This window comes from Aethalodelphis obliquidens, unplaced genomic scaffold, assembly GCF_003676395.1.
Source record: "Aethalodelphis obliquidens isolate GAN/ISIS:26980383/991018 unplaced genomic scaffold, ASM367639v1 scaffold2, whole genome shotgun sequence".
Classification (NCBI taxonomy): domain Eukaryota; kingdom Metazoa; phylum Chordata; class Mammalia; order Artiodactyla; family Delphinidae; genus Aethalodelphis; species Aethalodelphis obliquidens.
The window spans coordinates 21,763,577-21,787,672 of NW_020837946.1; the positions used below are offsets into that span (position 1 = coordinate 21,763,577).

Genomic DNA, 24,096 nt, shown 5'->3' on the forward strand with positions numbered 1-24,096 from the left:
ACACTACTCAGCCATAAAAAAGAACAAAATAATGCCATTTGCAGCAACATGGATGGACCTAGAGATTATCATACTAAGTGAAGTAACTCAGAAAAAGAAAGAAATACCATATGATATTACATATGTGGAATCTAAAATATGACACATGAACATATCTACGAAACAAAAACAGACTTAACAGACATAGAGAACAGATTTGTGGTTGCCATGGGGGAGGAGGGTGGGGAGGAAAGGACTGGGAGTTTGGGATTAGCAGATGCAAACTATTACATATAGGATGGATGAACAACAAGGTCCTACTGTATAGCACAGGGAATATTCAATAACCTATGAAAAACCATAATGGAAAAGAATATAAAAAAAGAGAATGTATGTATATGTATAACTGAGTCACTTTGCTGTACAGCAGAAATTAAGATAACACTGTAAATCAACTATGCTTCAATTAAAAAAGTATTGATAGATTAAAAGAAATTAAGACACCTTATTCAACTATTACACTGACTTCCAATCACTAAGATTATACTCTCTGCTTCCAGGGAGGACTGAAATTAGTCCAGAAACTTTGTTGTCTATCTTTTTAAAAAAATCTCCCAAGAATAATATCTCATAATCTCTATTATTGAGAGGTGGTGAAATCCCTTCTCATTAGGCAGATCTGTCTAATGGCTGACCCAACACTGTCATTGTCATCTAAGTATTTTCCCTCTTTACTAAGTCAACGAGTTTATCTCTTTTTTCTACTTGATGAAATATTCATTCACTATAAAAAGAAGGTGAATAGAATCCCATAATATTATGTCCCTTCTTAAATATGAGTGCTTCTATTAATTTTTTCCTTTCAAAAAAGTGTAATTTAATATAGCCATTTATTTATTTCTTATAGTCCACTTGCTTCCAAAAAGAAGCTGTGGTATCTCAATTTGGTTTGAGTATATTATTGAATAGAGTAAGTAAATGTTATAACAAAAATGAAAATTGCTGGAAGTCCCAGAGAGGTTAAGTGATTTGAATTGAGATCAACTCTAAATTTTTGTTAATTTTTCTGCAATGCACTAAAAATTCTCAATTCATGAGGAATTACTTGCATTGTAATTTGTCCAGGATGACGTCTTATTTTCATTTTAGAAAGTTTTTTGTTTGGCATTCTTACCACCCTGTTGACATAGCAGTTCCCTCTTGAGTGTAGAAAGCTTCTTTAAGAGCCAAACACTTAACCTGAGAGTGGGCAGATCTTGCCTTACTTTGAGAGGTACACTTATAAGGTAGAAATAGAATACTTGAACACTGAAGCCTTTGAAAATATCATTTCCCAGAATATCTCACACACCTGTCTTCAAATGTGATGCGGAAATCACTTGGATTACTTAGCAAAAGAAAAAAGAAAAGAATGATTTTGGACATTTTGAACAGCGTCGGTTTATGATTTTGAAATTTATCTGTGGCTTAGAATCAGTGTATCATAACCTGAGGTTCATGGCAATTCACTGTGTTAGTGGAAAAGGATGGAAACACTGGATGGATGTTACTTTTCCTTACATTCTTCCTCACTTCCTAAGTTGGTGGTGTCTTTTTTTTCCTTTTTATCTCTTCCTCCCCTGGGTGGCAAAAACAGGTCTCGATTCCCCAACTGGCATTGACTTTTCTGATATCACTGCCAACTCTTTCACTGTCCATTGGATTGCTCCTCGAGCTACCATCACCGGCTACAAGATCCGCCATCATCCTGAGCGGATGATGAGTGGAAGACCTCGGGAGGATCGAGTGCCCCCCTCTCGGAATTCCATCACACTCACCAATCTCAATCCGGGCACAGATTATGTGGTCAGCATTGTCGCTCTTAATGGCAAAGAGGAAAGTCCTTCCTTGGTTGGCCAGCAAACAACAGGTAACTTGTTTTCTGGTCTGCAAAGAAACTCAGACGACTTTCCTATGCAGGTGATAGCTTCTCTGACATAGCTTTGTGTTGTCTGAGTCATCATCTCTCTCTCTTTTTTAAAAAAAAATATTTATTTATTTATTTTGACTGTGCTGGGTCTTAGCTGTGGCACATGGGATCTTCATTGCGGCATGTGGGATCTTTTAGTTGCGGCATGCAGACTCAGTTGCGGCATGCATGCAGGATCTAGTTCCCCTACCAGGGGTCGAAGCCGGGTCCCCCGCATTGGGAGTGCAGTCTTACCCACTGGACCACAAGGGAAGTCCCTGAGTCATCGTCTCTTAAAAAAATAGATCATGGTTATGAGAATATATTAAAGAAGATAATTTCTTTATCTCAAGAAATTTCCCACCGGAGTTAGATACTTATGCATTTCTAAGAACTGAAGTTTTATTCAAAATGTAGAAAACACTCTGTTTCAAAGTTCTCTTAAAAATTATTTTAATATAATCATGTACTTGTTCTTATAAGATAGATGCTTAAGTACTTAGGGGAGAAGTATCATCATATCTGTACTTTAGTCTCAAATGGATTAACAGAAAAATAGAGAGAGACAAGGAAATGTGGCAACTTCCCTAAGGGAAGGGAGTATGGGTGTCCATTATATAATTTTTATCACTTTTACGTGGTTTTAAAATTCTTTAAAATAAGAAGTTGAGGGGAAAACTCTCCAATACACTTGAACTAATCATCTCACCACGATTTGAATTGTCTCCTTCACCCCTTACTTGCATTGTTCATAATTTTTAATTTTGCTGATTTTGAGTAGTACTTACATTATTATATGAAGGAATCCTAAAGGCAGTGACCCGGAAAATGAGCAAAAGGTGGATCTGGGCATCCTTTGAAAGTTACGGATGTGAAAACTTTCCCATGTTTTTCTAGTTTCTGATGTTCCAAGGGACCTGGAAGTCATCGCTGCAACCCCCACTAGCCTGCTGATCAGCTGGGATGCTCCGGCCGTTACAGTGAGATATTACAGGATCACCTATGGAGAAACAGGTGCGTTAGTGAAGTGCTACTTCACAGTCTGATTGAGTATTCTGTCATGGGTAACACGAAAGCCCAGCAATGGATACATAATTAAAGAAGCTTTGACAAGTCCATTCGCTGGAGCCTTGACTTCTTTCTAAGAGTGTGTGGGAAATATGTATGACATAACTGGTGGCAAAATCGAGATAAAAAGTTGTTTGTATAATACTAGAGGGGAACAACAGAGCTGAGGAGGAAGGATTTTAAATTCACAAGTGTATTATCAGTGGTGAAATAATAAGTGATTTGTATTTATCTTCCTTTTCCTTTCCTATATTTTCAAAATTTTATTTAACATGAATGTATTCCATTAAGATTTTGAAAAAAGACCACAATATATGCAACCTTGGGTTGAGGACTACCTTCTCTCCCTTTCTAATTTTAATCTACCACATGTTAAAGCTGGAATGTTAAAATAGCATGAACTGCAATTTTCTCTCAATTTTTACACACTCATCAAGGCTTACTACCTGCATAAATAAGTTGACCTTTCTGTTCAGGCCCTATTTAATAGCACTTTTTTTAAAGGGAATAAGCAAATATGTAACTTACAAGCTGCTCTCAATACGTTAATTCAGTTACTCAGCAATCCCTAAGTGTCTCTCAGCCCCTCACACTTTAAATTCATCCCTTTTCAAACAGGAGGAAGTAGCCCTGTCCAGGAGTTCACTGTGCCTGGGAGCAAGTCTACAGCTACCATCAGTGGTCTTAAACCTGGAGCAGACTACACCATCACCGTTTATGCTGTCACTGGCCGTGGGGACAGCCCGGCAAGCAGCAAGCCCATTTCCATTGATTACCGAACAGGTACTGACTCGTCTTCTGGGATGACACAGGCTCATTTACTCAGATAGCTTTTACTATGTTCTCCCAAAGTATTTTCTTCATTGTGGAATTGATTTTCTTTTTTAATAAGATGAAGCAACAGCTACAGAGTTTTGAGCCAGATATACAAGGAAGCACCCCAAGGGCAAGGATTTTTGTCTGTTTTGTTGATGGATGTATTCCATGAGCCTATAATAGAGACAGGGACAGAGGATGTTCAGTAAATGTTTGTTAAGGAATGAAGAGATGAGCTAATAAGGTAAGGAGGCAAACATCTACAGGAAATGTAGTTTCTTTGTGAATGAAGCAGCCATCTTGAAAATAGGCAGTAGTATCAAGATGCAGGTACCACCTCCCGAAATTCTCTGTGTTTCTGCAAAAGAAACACCTGGGGGTCATTAATAGTAGTAAGAGATTATTCTATCTGTATCAGAACTGGAGATGAGGACTTGTCTAGTCTTGTCCCCATGGACGGGGGCTTCACTGGTTTCTCCTGGTTTTTATTTGTAGAAATTGACAAACCATCCCAGATGCAAGTGACTGATGTCCAGGACAACAGCATTAGTGTCAGGTGGCTGCCTTCAAGTTCCCCCGTTACCGGTTACAGAGTGACCACTACTCCTAAAAATGGCCCAGGACCATCGAAAACAATGACTGCAGGTCCAGGTAAGAATAGCCAGCTCCTCACATACATCAGGATAAACAGAGTAGGACCGCACAATATGCTTTTTTAAATAAATGACTACCTGGCTCTGAGTACTATACAGTTTCGTATCACGTGTCAGAGTTTCCCCGTTTGTGTATTCGGGGCTCAAGGCTGTTAACAGCTCCCTCCACGGTAGAATTTTCAGGATGAGTGCCTTTCTGTTTTTACATGTGTAGCAGTGTTTGATGGTGTGGACATCTTGAATTAGTAGGTTCATCTTTGTGGTTTTGTTTATCATGCACACTAAGAAGACAGAGATGGGCCTAACTGACTTTTAAAGATTCTTTTAGCTCTTGGTTTTGTTTTCATATAAAATAATTGTGAAATTAGGATTCTAAGGCAATATTTTAAAGTCCAGTTAATTTTTGTTTCCTCAAGAGCAGCATCATTCATTGTTGGTGGCATCATATTCAATTTTAGAGCTTATCCTTTACTGTGGCTTCACTCCAATATGGTAATTTGTATTAGCAATGAACGTGTCTGTCCAAGAGGAAATCCATGTGTGACTCCTCCATATTTTCATGCTAATTCTGCAAATGAAAATTCCAGGCCACCACGCATTTACTACCGAACTCTGAAAGTCACTTGGTTGTCATAGTGAATGACATAGATGCTGCCTTTTCTTTTCACTCCCTTTGCAGATCAAACAGAAATGACAATTGAAGGCTTGCAGCCCACAGTGGAGTACGTGGTTAGTGTCTACGCTCAGAATCGAAACGGAGAGAGTCAGCCTCTGGTTCAGACAGCAGTAACCAGTATGTAACCAGTGCCTGTTTTCCATGTTCAAAGTCAAATTTTGTGCTTAGGTGTCTGGATACCTAGTTTGTATCTTGAGCTGAGCTCTTTGCAAACATTTTTCCTTCTCAGTGCCAAGGAATGAACATATAGGGAGAGAAGTTGTGGAACTACCATAGTTAGTTGCTGTGCTTTGAATTTCTCCTGCTCAAATCGCCTCAGCAAAATCTTATTAGCCTATAGCAAATCTACAAAATATTTTGCTAGAACCTTCTTTTCTACAACTGGATGGTAAAGCTGATTGAAGTGTGCCTCATGAAACTATTATGTTTCGAGCATTTGTGGCTGGACCAGACTGTGGCTGGACCAACGTTTAATGTAAATATTATATTTATATTAAATATACATACATTACAACATTCAATGGGGAGGGAGGGGGAGAGTTAAAGAAAGAATATAACAATCTGAATCTAACATTGAAAATCAACTTTGCCATTTCCAAGGTATAAAAAATCCAGGTCTGTGAGACTAACATCACATTGCAAAAACAAATCTTGGTAGAATATCTTAAAATGAATATAAATAAATCCTCATCTGGGGACATTTTGCAGGGTATCTCCGCATCTCATGTACACCTATGTTTTAATAAGTGATGCGACATTAAATATTTTCTGAACCAAAAAACCTTAAGCAAGGATCAAGTAATTTTCCATTTAATAGTGGGTTAATTGGAATTTAATTCATCAAAGAAAAATGGTATCTGCAGAACTGCTTTGCATGTTATAAAAATGCTTATTTCGCAACTTGCTTTTCACATAACCTCTTACCATTAATTTGCCTAACAGACATTGATCGCCCTAAAGGACTGGCATTCACTGATGTGGATGTCGATTCCATCAAAATTGCTTGGGAAAGCCCACAGGGGCAAGTTTCCAGGTACAGGGTGACCTACTCGAGCCCTGAGGATGGAATCCATGAGCTATTCCCTGCACCTGATGGTGAAGAAGAGACTGCAGAGCTGCAAGGCCTCAGGCCGGGTTCTGAGTACACAGTCAGTGTGGTTGCCTTGCACGATGATATGGAGAGCCAGCCCCTGATTGGAACCCAGTCCACAGGTATATCGTTAATTGCACTGCTGGGTGCTCATGGGAGCAGCGGCTTTATGCCCTGCTGAATGCATTCTACTTTATCAGGCTATCGATTCCCGTGCAAGTGGGTACCCCCAAAATCCACCTGTCTATTAGGAAAGACCCTCTTTAAAGAAGAATAGTAAGAAGCAATAAAATGTAGGTGACGTTTACATAAAGTCTAATGAAAGGAAATTTTGGAGTAGCTTGGTTTCCAAACAAGGTTATAAGGCGAGACATTTGAAGAGAACATGAAAATTGTGGATTATTTCCTAAGCCTTGACTCTCTGTGGTTACTTATGCTCATTGTATGTAAAGGAAAGAAATTTGGCATCCTAAGGAACCCAAACTGGGCCATTTCATAGCAGCAGGATTCTGAGAACACGTGGGTAAGACCTTCCTTCTCTGGTTAGAGATAATGTGCTAGGTGTATAATTTGCTAAAAGGATTGAGAATCAGACACATAGGAAACAGTTGATAGGGCAAATGCTTTCCACCTTCTTTAAACTCTCATGCTTTATTTCTAAAGCAGAGTGGAATGCTAAAGATGTCTCCTCGTGACAGCATAAACCCTGGAGGTGACAATCTATATTATTGCTCTTTGCTTCTCTTTTCTGCTTCTGTTGTGAGCCAATTTTCTTCTGCTGCTGCACCACAGAGAATACTTCAAATTTAGCAGTGATATCCTCCATGAGGTCCAAACAAAGAGAATAAAATCATAATTCTGTCTTTGGAGGGATGAAATACTCTGTGAGATGGTTTTCCATACAAAGATAATTTCTGTCAGAAAGGGGCTACTGCTCATCTTTCCATAGAAATGGAAAGATCAATCCTAATGGCCAATAAGCCAATTTGACTTTAATTTATTAAGGGAAAGCAAAAAAACCAACTGCTAAAACCTTAAGTCTCAGAGTTTTGGCATTTACCCAAGTGCTTCCAGTGATTCTGAGCACTGCTGGATAAAAAACACGTATTTTTCAGCAAACGTTTTCTTCATTTTGCACCCCCTTTTGTCCTTTCTTGTACTGAATCTTTGCTTGACTAGGGTACCCACCCAACCAAACAAGTACAACCTATCTACTTCTCGGAAGTCACTTTATTTTCCCCCTTTCCCCATTTACTGTAAAATAACCTCTAACCAATGACCATCCTGACAGCCATTCCTGCACCAACCAACCTGAAGTTCACTCAGGTTTCACCAACCAGCCTGGCTGCCCAGTGGACGGCACCCAATGTTCAGCTCACTGGATATCGAGTGCGAGTGACCCCTAAGGAGAAGACCGGACCAATGAAGGAAATCAACCTTGCTCCCGATAGCTCATCTGTGGTTGTATCAGGACTCATGGTAAGAAGTGTCCTTTTTCTCATTGGACTAAAGAAGTAGGTCATTTCTTACACAGTTGAAGGTGGTGGAAATATAATATAATAAATCTGTGTTCTTTGCCTCTGCCGTCAAATTAAATTTATCATAATTTTGTATCAAGTAGAATTACTTTGTGTTGACCTAAGCTATCAGGGACAGAATTTTATGAGCAGCATTGGATGTTGCATAGCTCTTTAAGTGTATTCTGTTTATTTTAAAATGTTGTATTGTGTGTGAAGGGGGGGCAATTTATATATCCATAGGCTGAATGCATAAATCTACTTTAGTTATGCTTTTTCTCAGCCCTGTTACCTTTGCAAGGAATATTCTCCAGTTTTTACCAACCCAGCCTGATACTACCTTCCTTAAGTCATTTTTAATCCTTCTAGATGTGCATACAGAAAGCTAGCCAGGAACCTAGGAAATTGTTCTCCTTCTTAACATAAGGCCAATTCCAGGAGAAACTACAGAAAGAGGGTTCAGAGATAGACTATTCTCTTTGCCTCTCTATGATCAGAAAAATTCATGATTTGCACCTGTCAGATCATCAAAGAGAAAAACAGGCTAATACCATTTTCCTCATTTTGTATCAGCTTAGCATAAATATGTAAGTTATGGCTTACTTGGGCTTAACCCCAGGTGCATTTTTTAATTCATGTAATTAAATATCTTGTCAGTGTAGGAAGGAAATTAATATAGGAACTTACAGTTCTGCGGGTTTTGCTAGCTTACTTTTTCTTTTCTAACCATTGCATTTTTTCTAACGCTGGAGTGAAAATTCCTGGGCTTCAGAAGATCACATTGCTAAAGCTCGCTGCGCCCTTCTTTCTAGGTGGCCACTAAATACGAAGTGAGCGTCTACGCTCTAAAGGACACTTTGACAAGCAGACCAGCTCAGGGGGTCGTCACGACTCTGGAGAGTGAGTAATCAAACTTTTTAGTGTCAAAGAACGTTCTGGATAAACAAAAATTAAAGAATGGCAAATGCTTTCTAGATCACTAAGTGAACAGTGGGATGATTCCCAGTTTGGAAATAGATTTGCTTTCCCAGTTACTACTGTTGCCTCCTGTGCCTCTCCAGAAAGTGGTCTACTGGCGCGTACGTGCAGTCACTTCATGATGTGCTAGAGTCGGTGCAGTAAACTACGACTAACACCTAGGTTATGTTCTACTGGTTAGAATTTGTTTTCATAGAGTTAAGTTTGAGGAGGACGCGTTGGCTTCTGTTGTATCTAACAGTGCAGTAAGGGTTGGACAGTACTGGGCCCGGGTTCTAGTTTTCTGCCATAACAATAACCCACAGTTATTCTTTCTCAGAAATCACGTAAAGTGTCAAAGTCTTCTCATCTATGAAATAGGGATGGCGTTGCACCTGTTGAGAAAAAAATATGAATCTATATAAGAATGAGAAAATACTAGCAATACATTATTATATATATACCTTCCTTATATTATTACACATATTTTATATTATAATAACAATAATTTTAACACTCACTGAGGTATTTGTAGATATAGAAAGCCAGCCTTGGGAACCACTGACAGTACTTGTAAAGCTTTCCAGTTCTTAAAAAAAATAGTACACGAGGTGAATATTTTCACGTTTCCTAATTACTGTCTGCTTTTTCTCTCGACGCCACAGGAGAAAATCTATACATTATTAGTCATGTGTAGAAATTGATGTATTTGTATAGAATAAAGAAACGTTTTAAAATATTGAAACCTTACCTATATGAGCCAGCCAGGCACTAATCTCTGGCTGTCATCCTGTGCAGATGTCAGCCCTCCAAGAAGGGCCCGTGTGACAGATGCTACTGAGACCACCATCACCATTAGCTGGAGAACCAAGACTGAGACGATCACCGGCTTCCAAGTCGATGCCATCCCAGCCAACGGCCAGACTCCGATTCAGAGAACCATCAAGCCAGATGTCAGAAGCTACACCATCACAGGTCCGGGAGCTCACATTTGATAACTGCCATTCACAACATAAATTAGCTTATTAGTCTTTCTACCACTTACACTGATTAAATTTATCTTCAGTGTTTTATGATAACCCAGCTCTATTTTTTACAACGTATTTTCATCCCATGATCAAAACATTTTGTCCTGTGAACGCCTGGTTTTGTCTAATGTTTGCCAGAGGAATGGCATAAGTCCCATTCATCAGAGATCTTTCATCAATGAACCCTCTCTTATGGGAAAAAATATATATATACATAATGCTTGAGAGCCAAAAGAAACTCAGTGATAGTGTCTACTTCTTAACATTCACGTAGATTATAAAGCAGAATTAAATTTGAAAAAGCAAACGACACTACTTCATAGAGATCAAAGTTGTTGTCAGATAATGTTCAATATCTGGGTCAATTTAGGTCTTTTTGAGATTGAAAATTCTGATTCCAGTTCCCAACCAGTGACCATCTGATAAAACACAGTCAGCAGGTGCTCACCCCTATCACCAAGATAGTCACTTCTAACAGCATTTTGGGATTTTAAAATTTATTTTAGCCAGTGTCTTTTTGTGCATCTGTGCCTTTCTTTTGAGATGTCCTTCTCATGAGCAGTTAACACCCATACCATGCTCTAATTTATTGTTCAAATGTGAACCACTTCCTTGGTCTGTATAAACAGGCAATGATAGGAGGAACCATGAAAATTGCAGATGAGTTTGAAAATTTTCCTAGTAAATGAAGATCAGATAAAAATCATCTCTTCACCAATCCCAGGTTTACAACCCGGCACTGACTACAAGATCCACTTGTACACCTTGAATGACAATGCCCGGAGCTCCCCTGTGGTCATCGACGCCTCTACTGGTAACTACACTTTCTACTGAAGAAATGCCACTGACTTATATGTTTGTGTGATCAGTCACGTGAACTTGAGCAACAAAAATGAGGTTGATACTTTTGTATTCCAGATCACAGTGAATCATTTTTACTGTTTACAGAACTCTCAGATTCTCTCAAGTCTGTTTTTAAGGGCTGGGAAAAGAATGTGGGAATAATTTTCTTGGTTATTCATTTCCTTAAAGAGATGTAACTTTGTTTTCTTTTAGCCATTGATGCACCATCCAACCTGCATTTCCTGGCCACCACACCCAACTCTCTGCTGTTATCATGGCAGCCACCTCGTGCCAGGATTACTGGTTACATCATCAAGTATGAGAAGCCCGGGTCCCCTCCCAGAGAAGTGGTCCCTCGGCCCCGCCCTGGTGTCACAGAAGCTACTATTACTGGTATTGCTGCTTCCATGCTGCCGTTTTCCTCTTTACTCTCTAGGACACACAAAGTGCTTAGCAGACTCCAACTGTGTCTTTGGTGCTGTACCATGAGAACAAGAAGCCCCATTTCTGACAACTTCAAAAAGCATTCTCTATGGAGGAGCTGTCAAGCTTGATACATCTCAGAATTCACAACAAAGCAATAATTTCAATACTGTCATAATGGCATACCTAGAATCTTTTTATCTTCTGTATAGTTGCCAGACAGCTATCAGTTCTTCCTAGAAAAAGACATTTTTCAAAGCAAACTAGCAAATTTTGATACTGTTCTCTCACTCAGCAACCTAAAGAATGAGAAGTCTGCAGGATTTGCCAGAGTGCCACCTGCGATGGCCCTCATTATCCGGTTTCACAGGATAGGTCTTGAGGCAAAGTGTTTCCCAGTCATCCATACTGGAGAGAGTGCTTGGGATGGGGAATAAGAGATCATAGGCCTCTGGTATTGTTTTTGTCCAAGAGATTGTACGGTAAACTGTGTATATAGGCTATCTAGACTTAAAAATCCTATAGAACACACAGGTACCAGAAGGAGACACTGCTTCTTTAGAAACCTTGGAGACAGGAAAATAGAATCAGATATGGAAGGCGTTGAATTGGATACTTCCTACAGGGACGACACAAAGAGTGGTCACTCTTTCCTGCAGAGCACTTTTTTGTAGTCTAACTTTTTCATTGATCCTGCCACTGAGAGCCATCTGTTTGTTAGGCCTAAGTAGATTCATGTATACAGTCTGCACTGATCTCTCCCAAGTGTGTATTTCGCTGGCAGTGTGCAACGCTGATAGATTTTCTTGAATTCAGAAGGGCAGATGAGACCCCATGTGAACCGAATACCCAGGAAAAGTAAAGTGCTTATTCAGGTGTCAGACTTGACAGGAAGATAATTAATTTGCTATTGTATACAGAGTATTTGAGTGTTTGCAGAAGCAAAACGAAGTCAGTTTTGCCTTTCAAGAGGCCAGTGGCCAGCTGGAGAGAGGAAGCTTGCTTCCCAGTAGTATCTCCTGGTGAGATCAACTTTCATTTGACTAGCTGAGCCCACAGACATAATGTGATGATCTGTCCTTCCATCAGGTCTGGAACCAGGAATCGAGTACACAATCCAAGTCATTGCCCTCAAGAACAATCAGAAGAGTGAGCCTCTGATCGGGAGGAAAAAGACAGGTAAAGAGCACCTTCCTCGGTGGTTAACAGGGAGATGGCCAAAACAAAACTAATTATGAATGATTCATTTTGCAGGGCAAAAGTGCTCCAGGTTTCGATGCATTTCTCATGAAACTTTTTTTTTTCCTCTAACAGCATAGCATGTATGCTGTGCTCTTTGATAGCAGGAATAAGCTAACCATCTGCAGAACTGTTTTATTTTTTTCCTAGCCAGTCAATATAAAAGCCTTTGATTCATCTTTAAAAACTTCAAACCGGATATTAAAATGTAAAAACCAAGCTGCGATCGTTGCTGTTCTTCTATACATTCTATTGAAGTTAAAAATGTTTTTATAAGAAGGGGGAGGGGAGGGAAAAATCTTTCTCATTTGTCTTTATTTATTATTTGGTTTCTAAAACTTCGAACTAAATAATGTCTTACTTTTTTATCCAATTTCAGTTTAATTTGGAGAAAATGCTTTATTTATGCTGATAGGAGAATTTTTAAATAAATTTTATGTGTGTATTTTAATCTGTTCTTAGCATTTCAAACTGTGAAAAACTACTGCACCAAACCTCTGGAATTCTCATACTTCAGACGCTGATATAATTAGTCTGGATTCTAGTCCTCATAACATGATTCTCAAGTGAAACAGAGAAAAAAGGCTGCATATTTCAGTTCCGTTAGGCTTAATTTGAGCAGAGGCAGCTTCTATGGGGCTCAGCGGTTCAAAGCTTTGTGTGTATGATAAATTCATACTAACACTTTTTTCGTTCCAAACTATAAAGAAAACTTTGAGAAAAACCATAAAGATTTCTTTCTGGAAAAAAAGTGTTTTGTGACCTAAGAACTGCTAATTTTCCAGGAGCTTTGATCTGATTGAAAAATAGTCATTGTTGCCTGAACTGATAACGGCTCCCGAGGCTACTTCCGGGAGCTTAACACGCTTTGCTTTTTTTGGCTCTAACCTCTCTTGGCTAGATGAGCTTCCCCAACTGGTAACCCTTCCACACCCCAATCTTCATGGACCAGAGATCCTGGATGTTCCCTCCACAGTTCAAAAGACCCCTTTCATCACCAACCCTGGGTATGACACTGGAAACGGTATTCAGCTTCCTGGCACTTCTGGTCAGCAGCCCAGTCTTGGGCAACAAATGATCTTTGAGGAGCATGGTTTTAGGCGAACCACACCGCCCACAATGGCCAGCCCCGTAAGGCATAGGCCAAGACCGTATCCACCGAATGTAAATGAGGAGATCCAAATTGGTCCTGTCCCCAGGGGAGACATAGACCATCATCTCTACCCTCACGTTCTGGGACTCAATCCAAATGCTTCTACAGGACAAGAAGCTCTCTCTCAGACAACAATCTCATGGACCCCATTCCAGGAAAGCTCTGAGTATATCATTTCATGTCATCCAGTTGGCATTGATGAAGAACCCTTGCAGGTAATTCATGTTTCTCTTTACTTCTGGGCAGCCTGGGAAAAAAACTAAGCTAGGCTACTGAAGTGACCAGAGTTCTGATGTCCAGTGGCGTACTTCTAGAACCTCTTAGAAAGGTGGCCTGCTTAAGTCCTGATTTTCTTTTTTTATCTCAGTACGGCTGTGCTTTAGGGGATGTTCCAAAGAGTGTCATTAGCTTTCGTTTAGTAGAGAATAAAATCATTTCTATTATTATCGATCATTTGACGTTCCATGGTAATATAGACAAAGAATGATCTTAGAAAAGAGAGAGAGAGAGATTCTGCCTGAATTTGCTTTTGTCCAGGAAGGGCTAAAATGCCATCATTACGGTTTGTCCTTGAAGAATCCCATTATCTACAATATGTCAAAGGAGAAAGAATTTGGCTGAAGCTGTGCCTATAAGTGATTGATTCTCTGACTAAAACTTCTATGCTTTAATGTGTCTTGCTGATATCAATGTTCACTGTTTTCTTATTTTTAGAAAGTGGCAGACTTTTAAAAACTGACTACACTGTGGAGGATTTATGAGCTTAGAAACATGAGCTGAGGATTTGGCAAAGGGTTTGAAGGACCCCACGTTGGGGTCAGATGCCACTTGTGTGGGATGAATGTGTATCCCACATAGCACAGCATCCACGTTTTATGTGAAGGGGGCAGCATGGCCACGGCTGCCAGTGGGCTTGCCATGACTGCAACTACAGCAGGATGAAGAGGAGGCTGTCTCTAGAATTAGTGAGGGTTCCTGGTAACTGTGGAGCACGTAGGGTAGATTTTTGGCAGGAAAATCTGTCATGTAGAAACGATAGCCCCTCACTCAAGCTCCATTTCTCTCCTTCCCTGGTTGGGACCTTTACACTCTTCATCTTTGTCTCCCTTTGCTGTGTTTACACAGTAAGAGTTACTGAGAAGAGAATAGGGAAAGTCGTATCAATTCCTCACTATAATGCTTTCTCCCCTACTTTGGATGTGCTAATAATTGCAGTTCCGAGTTCCTGGAACTTCTGCTAGTGCCACCTTGACGGGTCTTACCAGAGGGGCCACCTACAACATCATAGTGGAGGCAATAAAAGACCAGAAGAGGCACAAGGTTCGGGAGCAAGTAGTTACCGTGGGCAATTCTGGTATGTGAACATCGGGGTTATTTGGGCAAAAGTTCTGGACTACCCCAGAGATCCTTCTTCAAGTGACTGTTCCTTTCTTGCTGTTGTCTTTTGACTTTAGGAAATAATTCCATGAAGTAACTGAGCAACTTTAAATTCAATTATTTTCCCCTCAGAGTATCGTAGTATCTTGTAAAACACATACATAAATAGAGTCTCAAACAGTGATATGATGATAGACCTGGAAAGGACTTCAAATATTGTTTGGTCCAACACTGTGAGTCCCGGCTAGGGAGTATCTGGGTTGATATAGGACACAAGTCTCCTGATCTCTGTTCCCAGACCCTCTTCATCTTACCAGGTTGCTGTCCTCCTAAGTTTTAAGTGCTGAAAGTGATTACCTGTAAAGGAAATTCCTTATCTGCCGACATCAATGCCTGCTGGGTTTTGATCCTGATGTAAAATGCTACCAACATAGCCCATTTCTGTCCAAAGAGCTCCCTTATTCCCATGTTATTTCATGATTATATAGGCCTAAAACCACAATGAGGTTAAATGGTCATTGACGCTTTGTAGCACCTGGAAAGTTCTGTTAAACCAGTAGTGTATCACCCAGCTTTTCAAACTCCAGAAAGCTGCAGAGTCACCAAGAAACATGAGATAGGGAATAATCAAAATCATGAATCTCAAATTTTCCAACTGGAGGGTTCTCCATTCCCCATCAGCAGGGAGTGCTGAATTCTGTCTGCCAAGTGACAGGCTTTATTGCTCGGGCCAGTTACTTAACCTCAGGCTTCTTCCTCATTCGATAGGTGACTGTGTTCTTTCACATGTATAAAAGCCTGTGAATTAAGCAGTTTATTTTTTTGGGGGGGTGGTATTATCTTGTGCTTATTGTGTTATATATCCATGGTAATGCACACTTTTTGCTTCGTGTGGTTTTGCTAGTAGAATGCCATGTGAAAGGAATTTTCAAGAGCACAAAGGTCTTTGTGCTTTTTCCACATCATTTTTTTAAAAAAGATTCCATCTCCAGATGGAATTTGGTCAGGTGGAATTTTAACTCCTGGCTATCTTTAGGAAGGTTATTGAAACCCCTCATAGCAGTTTAAGTTCCTTCCATTTTTCTTTCCGACTCCTTATTCCCAGCAGCAATATTCTGCATTCTAGCCAGGTTCTCCCAGCTTTGAGACATTTCAGACATCTTAGTTTCAACAAAACTCTATTTTCTTCCACTGTGATGCCTTTCAAAATATTAGACACTTCAAATATCTATTGCTTTTGAGCTTTTGATTTTTGCAGTGTGAAAAAAAATATACACAGTGGGATTCAAAGTCACAGAAGTTAACTTGATTTTTAGAGAATAATTTGAAGCATGCTTTGTTTGCATAGATTATTTTAAAATAAGCTTTCCCAAAACATAAAGACCAGATCTAAGCAACATGAAGAGATTCCATTACTTAATTTCTAAGCCATCGATATCCCATTGCTTTCTCTTATTTGGAACAGTTGGTTTTATTGATAGAGTAAAGCAGTCTGACCATTATGAAAAGACTGTACAAAATCTAGGCTTTTTGCACTATTATACAAAAAAAATGCAATAAAATAAATGCGATCACATTTTAATGGTATATAAAACTGTGACACCTTTTGCATTAAAAGCAAAAGATGCCCTCTAATAATTATTCTTTATTCGGCGAGCACTTTCTAAGTGTTGGTAATAGGCCAGTGCTTTGAATTCATGAGCTCATGTAATCTTCACAAGATCCTGAGTAGGTAGAGATATTTTTATTTTTATCCCCATATTACAGAGGAGGGAAATAAGGCAGAGAAATGTTAAATTACTAGCTTAGGGTCACTCAGGTACTGATGGAGAGGAATTTCCAGCCTTCGCATACCACTGAAATTCTTAATTGCCTCATGATCTGTTCCATGTTATATAGACTAGATTTACTAGAAATGATTTTTTTTTAGAACTGAGGGCAAAAGCCAAAGATGGGCTCCTTTTAAGAGGCTTGTGGCAAGTGTTCACTAGCAAAATCTAAGCATTGTTTATTAGAGCAGTTGATGCACTGATAGAACAGATGAGTGCTGTTTAGCGCTACCGGGATTTTTGTTTTCGAATAAGTCATTATATACAATAATTCAGTTCTCTTCTTATGGTCCAAAACCATAATAAGATGTCTTTTCTTTTTTTTTTTTTTTACCTTTTTCTCCTTTTCTTCATGTAGTTGACCAAGGCCTAAACCAACCCACGGATGACTCGTGCTTCGACCCCTACACGGTTTCCCATTATGCCATTGGAGAGGAGTGGGAGCGATTGTCTGAATCTGGCTTTAAACTCTCATGCCAGTGCTTAGGCTTTGGCAGTGGTCATTTCAGATGTGATTCATCTAGTGAGTAGCTTGCTTTGTCCACCTCTTGCAGTTCCATGCATTCTCACAATGTGCCAAAGGAGGAAGCATGTTTGGCAGATGCAACCTCTTCCAAACATGAAGCAAATGAGTAGAGACTGCTTGACTCAAAGTAACATTTTGCATCATATAAAAATGATGGGAAATTTTACTTGTTGAGTATTGCTTCATCTCAAGGGTTGTATTTCAATATGACTATTAATTAAAAATAAATTTGCGACGGTAATATGATTTAAAAATTTTTTTTGTGAAATGAATAAAGTCAACCTCTTTGGAGCCAGGTCTAATGAAGGGTATCAGAGACACAACGGAACCTCAAGTCTCTTTTAATCTGTAGTGTTGAGTGAGCTCAGAGGTGAATATTTATACTTACCAATATTCTACCTCTTTCAACACAAACCAAATATACACATATCATAGTATATATACACACTCACACCCACACACACACACACTCTTTCATATCTCACATACACACTCATATCATACATACACACACACACACACACACTGGGTAGCTTGAATCTTGCCAAGTAATGTGGAGAGTACAGATAATCCATTTGTAGATAATTAAGAATCAACTTCAATTGAAAAGGATTTGATTTTCAAATTATAAAAGGATTTTATTGTTTAAAATTATTTTTTAGTTAAAATAACCTAGGAATGACTTATCATGCTTTGAGGTTTAGTATTAGAATTTTTAAATCCTTTGGTTCTGCTTGGTTTTTAGAGGATGTGATTATTATTGAAATTGGTTCATTTTCATAGGTGTTAATCATTATGCCTTCTAACAAGCCTCCTATAGACATATCCAGGAATTGTACTGGGTGAAATATGACATAATGATTTTTAAACGATCTTAAAGAGTACTTTACTTAACTTGTATACACGAATTGGTTTAATTCAGACTGAAATATAAACACAACTAATTTTTTCAATGCAGACTACTGTGCTTGACCATCTGAAAATAGAAAGACGTGTCACGTGCTGTTTAGGAGTTGGAAGTTTTAACATTTGGCATCAATTAGGGGTTTTAAATTTCTGAAACTGAGCTATTTTTAAGTCTGTATATTTATTACCTATGTAAGTACTTAGGCGCAACTGTGGGAGCAGAGCTGTAAGTTGATTTATGTGATTCTTTGGCTCAACTTACATATTCTTCACTTAGATGTCATAATGATTGACTAACTTTTAAAGTTTTAGGAATGACTGACTTGTTGACAAAACAGAAGTTGTGTGTATTATATAAACTTCCAAAGTTTGTTTTGTTTTAGTATAAACTTTGAAGATTAAAAAGTCATCTTTTATGTATGGTAGTTAAAGATATGTAACTGTGAATCTTAGATATTCCTTAGAACCAGTCTTATTTGTAGGAATGATAACCATTGATTTATCATTTTGTTTTTGTTTTGATACATAGGTTTATTCTTTCACTTTCCCCATTTACAAGAAACAGGTCGTAGTGTGTAGAAACCAGCTGATCTTTGCTTTTTGGTTAACTGAACTTTGTATCCAGGATCTCTGCAAATCCAAAAGTGACTTTTCATCTATTAACTATTTTTAGCCTTCCCAATTTTAAACCTTAATAGGGAGAATTCAAATGAAGGTCATTGACTATTCTTGTGAAATGATTATGATGGAATAGACTGGATCTTAAAATATCTGAGAAAATGTTAAGTGGTAAAGATAATATTTTCAAATCCAACCAAAAAAGTGGTTTGTCAGAGGGATCATGACCTTCATCTTTCCTTGCCACTCCTTCCAGATACCTGGCTTTGAAAATCTGGTGACATGTCCCAGTACGCTCACCATCTTGTGAGTCAGAACACGCCAATAACTCCTTGCCTCTGATCTTCCCCACCCCCCAGAATGGTGCCATGATAATGGTGTGAACTACAAGATTGGAGAGAAGTGGGATCGTCAGGGAGAAAGTGGCCAGATGATGAGCTGCACGTGTCTTGGAAATGGAAAAGGAGAATTCAAGTGCGATCCCCGTACGTTGCCACAAATCACTTTTAGTGCCTTCTTGAGCGCTCCCACCTTCATTACTGAGCTGTAACTCTCATCCCCAGAAATGATTGGAGACTTTAGGTCTTCTTGAGGAGTGAACGGTGGGTTTGTTAATCTTTTGATTTGGGACAGCAGAGACAAGCTTCAAAAACGAGCCATAATTTAATGTTGTTATAGGGCACTTTAGCACTTTTCCGACCTGAGTATTTTGACCATAATCTGCAGTGAAATGTAACAAGAAAGCCTTACGGGTCTTTAGATTCAACTTTTAAAATATGATCTCTATCTTTGCATTGAACCGTTTCCAGTTTATTAGATCTAGTCTTTGGAAATGCAGCCCTAAGACCTATACAGCAGTACCTCTCTTACGGATGATTCCCATTAACACGTGGCACGTGGGCTGTGATGACAAATTTAGGAGAGAAACAAACCCACCCCCGTAGAGGGGTCAAGTCTGTATTATTGTTCTCAGTCTTACACGCGCTTATGATTTGTGTCCACGTAGATGAGGCAACGTGTTATGACGATGGGAAGACGTACCACGTGGGAGAACAGTGGCAGAAAGAATATCTTGGTGCCATTTGCTCCTGCACGTGCTTTGGAGGCCAGCGGGTAAGACCAGATAGGCCAGGCTCTGTGCAATTTAGACAAGGGGGGGAGGTTCCTGTACGGACGATTAAGAGTTATGCTTCCTGTGGGCTGCGCACACAGGTGTGGTAGTGCATCTTATGAAATGGGGAAATACTTCAGCTCCTGTTGGAACATAACGCTACTGACTACCCCTTTCCAGTTCTCCCCCTTTGTGGCAGCCTTAGCCCCCTCCCCCATACCTACTATTTTCAGACTGCCTCCGTTCTTCAGCAACTGAAGTGTTAAACGCTGGGTAGCACTGGGCTTCTTGCTCCATTCTGTTGGGCAGGTGCCCCTGTGATACTGTTAAATATTTTGAATACCCAGATCTAAGAAAATACCACTTCTCTGTACCCTCTCTCAGTCCCCAAATAGATTCCTGCCATAGGTCTAGTGCTATGCTCAGGAATATGGGACACACAGAGGGAGTGAGAAATGGTCCTGGCTCTTAATGATATAGCTGGAGACATTAAATTAGCATACCTTGAAAGTCCAGCTAATTAAGTCAGGTTCTGAGTGGATCTGACAAACCCAGTTGCCACGTAGGCTGATGTCAGCAGGAAAGGTTTGGTGGAAAAGAGAAGAATGAACTGGCTGGGTTTTGGGTTGTTTTTTTTAAAGATTATTTATTTATTTATTTTTGGCTGCGTTGGGTCTTCGTTGCTGCATGTGGGCTTTCTCTAGTTGTGGCGAGCGGGGGCTACTCTTCATTGCGGTGCGCGGCTTCTCACTGCAGTGGCTTCTCTTGTTGCAGAGCACGGGCTCTAGGTGCACGAGCTTCAGTAGTTGTGGCACTTGGGCTCAGTAGTTGTGGCTTGTGGGCTCTAGAGTACAGGCTCAGTAGTTGTGGCACAGGGGCTTAGTTGCTCCGTGGCATGTGGGACTTCCCAGACCAGGGCTCGAACCCATGTCCCCTGCATTGGCAGGCGGATTCTTAACCACTGCGCCACCAGCATAGTCCGCTGGCTGGGGTTTAGGATGGTTACAATCTGGTTGAGGGATGGGGGAAGCAGAGAGAGCAGGGTGAGCACAGCCCCTTGGAATGGGAAGGAGCTGGCACATGTGGGCTCCAGTGAAACAACCCTCTGCCTGCTGTCTAGTGGGAAGACATTAAATGGGAAGAAGTGGGGGCCACTTACGGAGGGCCTCGGAAGTCCATTATTCATGCCAGTACTCCTCAACCATTTCTAATCTGTGTCCTACTTCAATATAACAGAAAAGTGCTGTGCTTTCCTCTAATCTTTGAAATTACAAAATAAAATGCCTTATAACTCAAATAAAAGCAATGAAACATAACATTCCTTTGTTTTCAATGAAAACATACCCTCCCCGACAGCTTTTCAAATTCTGGTCCTTGAAGAGCATGCTCCCTACTCCTGGGTAAGGCTCACTGGTTGATGCCTTTGGCATTAGCCAGTTGCAGGTGCCCAAGAGAAAGGGAACATGATGGAAGACGGTTTTTAGGAAGATTAAACTGGCAGTAGAGAAGGGTCTTCAGGGGTCTGGCTGAGGGCAGCCCCTGGAAGCTACTCTGACCTTATTCCACCACTCGTGGTTGGGTGGGGAAAGTCTCTCTCTCTGTGTCTCTCTTTAACACATATAAAGACCGTGATCACAGAACTCAGTCATCTCTGGTCATGTGCTCAGTGTAGAAAAGTGTGATGGAAAGTGAATTTGTTGAGAAGTCGGTTTGGGTCTCACTTCAGCCTCTCTGCCTCATGATTTATGTACATGAAACCTTTAACGTGTGACACCTGTTCTGTTCTAAAGCGAAGTGCGAAATGAAACACTTTAGACAGGAGTGGGAACTGTTACGTGTTTATATGAAAGATTCACTGATTCTTATAAATAAAAGTAGGTATTTACCCGTACTGTCTTAGGTATTATGGGGGATATGCTTTTAAATGGACAAATATGTCTGAAATATTTCACTGACAATATAAGAAAGAAAGTGATTGTATTACTTAGGGTTCTTCTGGCTGTAAGAGAAAAGCCCAACTCAGGTTAATTTAGGCAAAAGAAGGCTCACATGACTGGAAAGTCCCAGGATCTCTCAGTAGAAAGGACATGACCAGGAGTCACCCAGCTGGGTGGCAGTCCCACTCCACTCACAGGTCACTGTGTGACTTCCCCGCCCCCCAGTCAGTCATTCCTCTGGGTCTTCTTTCCCTTACCTATAAAATGAGGGTGTCTGTCCATGTGATCTCACGTTCCTTTTAAAAGCTCTAGGATTCCAGGAAAACCTCCTCCATCATGTAGTGTGGAAAGCTTATTAAGGAAGTCAGGACTGGAATCAGCCTTAGCAGATGGGTGGGGTTTGTAAGACATTTCAGGAAAAAGGAAAAGCATCAATAGAGGCAGCTATAAAACATGCGTTATCAGCCAACATGCATTCTGCAAGTTATAAGTGCATGAAATCATCCTCAGAGCTTCCTTCGTGACTAACTGCGTATATTTTGCCGACTCGTAAGAGGTGAAATTCTTCGACACAAGCTCTAAGTTGCGATGTTCTTGTGTTGTCATAAACCCCATCCGACTTCATGCCTCTGCTCTCTCAGGGCTGGCGCTGTGACAACTGCCGCAGACCAGGGGCTGAACCTGGTCACGAAGGCTCAACTGGCCACTCTTACAACCAGTATTCGCAGAGATACCATCAGAGAACAAATACTGTAAGTGCATTTGCACCCTGCGTGTTTCTCCCCTAAATGCAATTAGGCACATAGCAGGGAGCCTCTTTCTGTAGGTACCTTTCTTCTGAATGAACCAATTTTAAAAAACTTTTAAAAGACTTAAGAGTAGAAAGAATATTGTATCCTGTAACATAATTTGGGTTCTCTTGAGCATCTCCCATTGCCCAATATATAGCTAAGCTCTTAAAGCTAGACGTATTTTCCTATGCATAAGTAATTATCAGAGTAGCCACACTCCCCTTTTTTCCTCTGTAGCCTTTACAGCATTGCTGTTAATTTTTCTTCTTCTTTTTTAACAGAATGTCAACTGCCCAATTGAGTGCTTCATGCCTTTAGATGTACAGGCTGACAGAGAAGATTCCCGAGAGTAATATTTCCAACGCAGAGAAACAAGCACGGATCTCCGTCAAGGTCCATCCAAACTGGAGTGATGCTAGCAGACCCCAGCTTAGTTTGTTTCTTTCTTAAGCCCTCTGCTCTGGAGTAACTTCTCCAGCTTCAGCTCAATTCACAGCTTCTCCAACCATCACCCTGGGAGTGTTTTTAGACTTTTCTCATAAATGGGGCAGTATGTTGCCAGCTCTCCGAAGTATTCAATACTGCTCAGTATTTTAAATGAAATGTTTCTAACTTGTGATTTGGATTGGGATCAATAGGGAAGCACATGCACCAACCAAGATACAAAATGTCTTGAAATGATATTACCAAAATTCTCAATAGGGAAGTTACCCAAACACTTCTGCTTCCACTTAACTATCTGGCCCACAATATTGTAGGAAGAGCATGTCCCTGTTGCTGTGATATTTGAAATATCCACAGTACTCACTATTTCCAAATGATTCTAGTATTGCCTAGAAATCTTTCTCTTACCTGTTATTTATCAACTTTTCCCTGTATTTTTATATGGAAAAAATTGTATTGAAGACACTTAGTATGCAGTTAATAAGAGGAATTTGGTCTAATTATGGTTGGTGATTATTTTTTATACTGTACATGCCAAAGCTTTACTACTGTGGAAAGACAACTGTTTAATAAAAGATTTACATTCCACAACTTGAACATCATGGCTTCTTTTTTACATACAGAAATTTGGGGGGAAATAAGAATCTTCCTGAATGTTTTTTCTTTGCTATTCAGCAAACATTGGAAAAACCATGATGGGCACGGCTCTCTAAATTTTGGTGATTTATGTACAAGCTTTTCTAAGTCTGTCACTCCCCAAACCCAGATTCAGTCTTGTCATTTTATCTCTTCAGTAATGGAGATAACTTTATATTTTCCGCTTTACCAGATTTAGGTGGATTCAGATACTTAACTTGCTAGCTAGCTCTTCAGAAGTATAATCGAAACCACCTTTTCATTGTTCTTTTCTAACCATTATAATTCTTTCCTCCCTCCCACTTCCTTTCCGTCCTTCACTAAATAAACATCTATTCGAAGCGATTACCTGCAAGGAAAATAAAAAGATGACTGAGATGTTAAAACTACTGAAATTGGGAATCCCCTGGTGGTCCAGTGGTTAGGACTCCTCGCTTCCACTTCACGGAGAGCAGGTTTGATCCCTGGTCGGGGAACTAAGATCCTGCATGCTGCACAGTAAAGCCAAACAAAACAAAACAAAACAAAAAA

The 24,096-nt window shown here is 39.9% G+C and overlaps 1 protein-coding gene across 9 annotated transcripts in view; it reads left to right on the top strand.

Annotated features, from left to right (window-relative positions):
* The window catches only part of FN1 (fibronectin 1), a 69,782-nt gene extending 46,256 nt beyond the window's left edge, over window positions 1-23,526 (top strand). For 2 of the 9 annotated variants that reach the window (XM_027122063.1, XM_027122084.1), the window contains 19 exons: window positions 1,616-1,888; window positions 2,825-2,941; window positions 3,614-3,778; window positions 4,307-4,462; window positions 5,144-5,257; window positions 6,083-6,352; window positions 7,522-7,709; window positions 8,560-8,647; window positions 9,503-9,679; window positions 10,457-10,546; window positions 10,789-10,968; window positions 12,088-12,177; window positions 13,139-13,605; window positions 14,606-14,744; window positions 16,955-17,119; window positions 19,006-19,131; window positions 19,653-19,759; window positions 22,336-22,446; window positions 22,767-23,526. In XM_027122063.1, the coding sequence (XP_026977864.1) occupies window positions 1,616-1,888; window positions 2,825-2,941; window positions 3,614-3,778; window positions 4,307-4,462; window positions 5,144-5,257; window positions 6,083-6,352; window positions 7,522-7,709; window positions 8,560-8,647; window positions 9,503-9,679; window positions 10,457-10,546; window positions 10,789-10,968; window positions 12,088-12,177; window positions 13,139-13,605; window positions 14,606-14,744; window positions 16,955-17,119; window positions 19,006-19,131; window positions 19,653-19,759; window positions 22,336-22,446; window positions 22,767-22,838 (3,095 nt within the window). In that variant the 3' untranslated portion in view covers window positions 22,839-23,526. The remainder of the gene's footprint in view (window positions 1-1,615; window positions 1,889-2,824; window positions 2,942-3,613; window positions 3,779-4,306; window positions 4,463-5,143; window positions 5,258-6,082; window positions 6,353-7,521; window positions 7,710-8,559; window positions 8,648-9,502; window positions 9,680-10,456; window positions 10,547-10,788; window positions 10,969-12,087; window positions 12,178-13,138; window positions 13,606-14,605; window positions 14,745-16,954; window positions 17,120-19,005; window positions 19,132-19,652; window positions 19,760-22,335; window positions 22,447-22,766) is intronic. The other 7 variants (XM_027122094.1, XM_027122098.1, XM_027122073.1 and 4 more) reach the window with 4 other exon arrangements.
* Window positions 23,527-24,096: the final 570 nt, after the last annotated feature.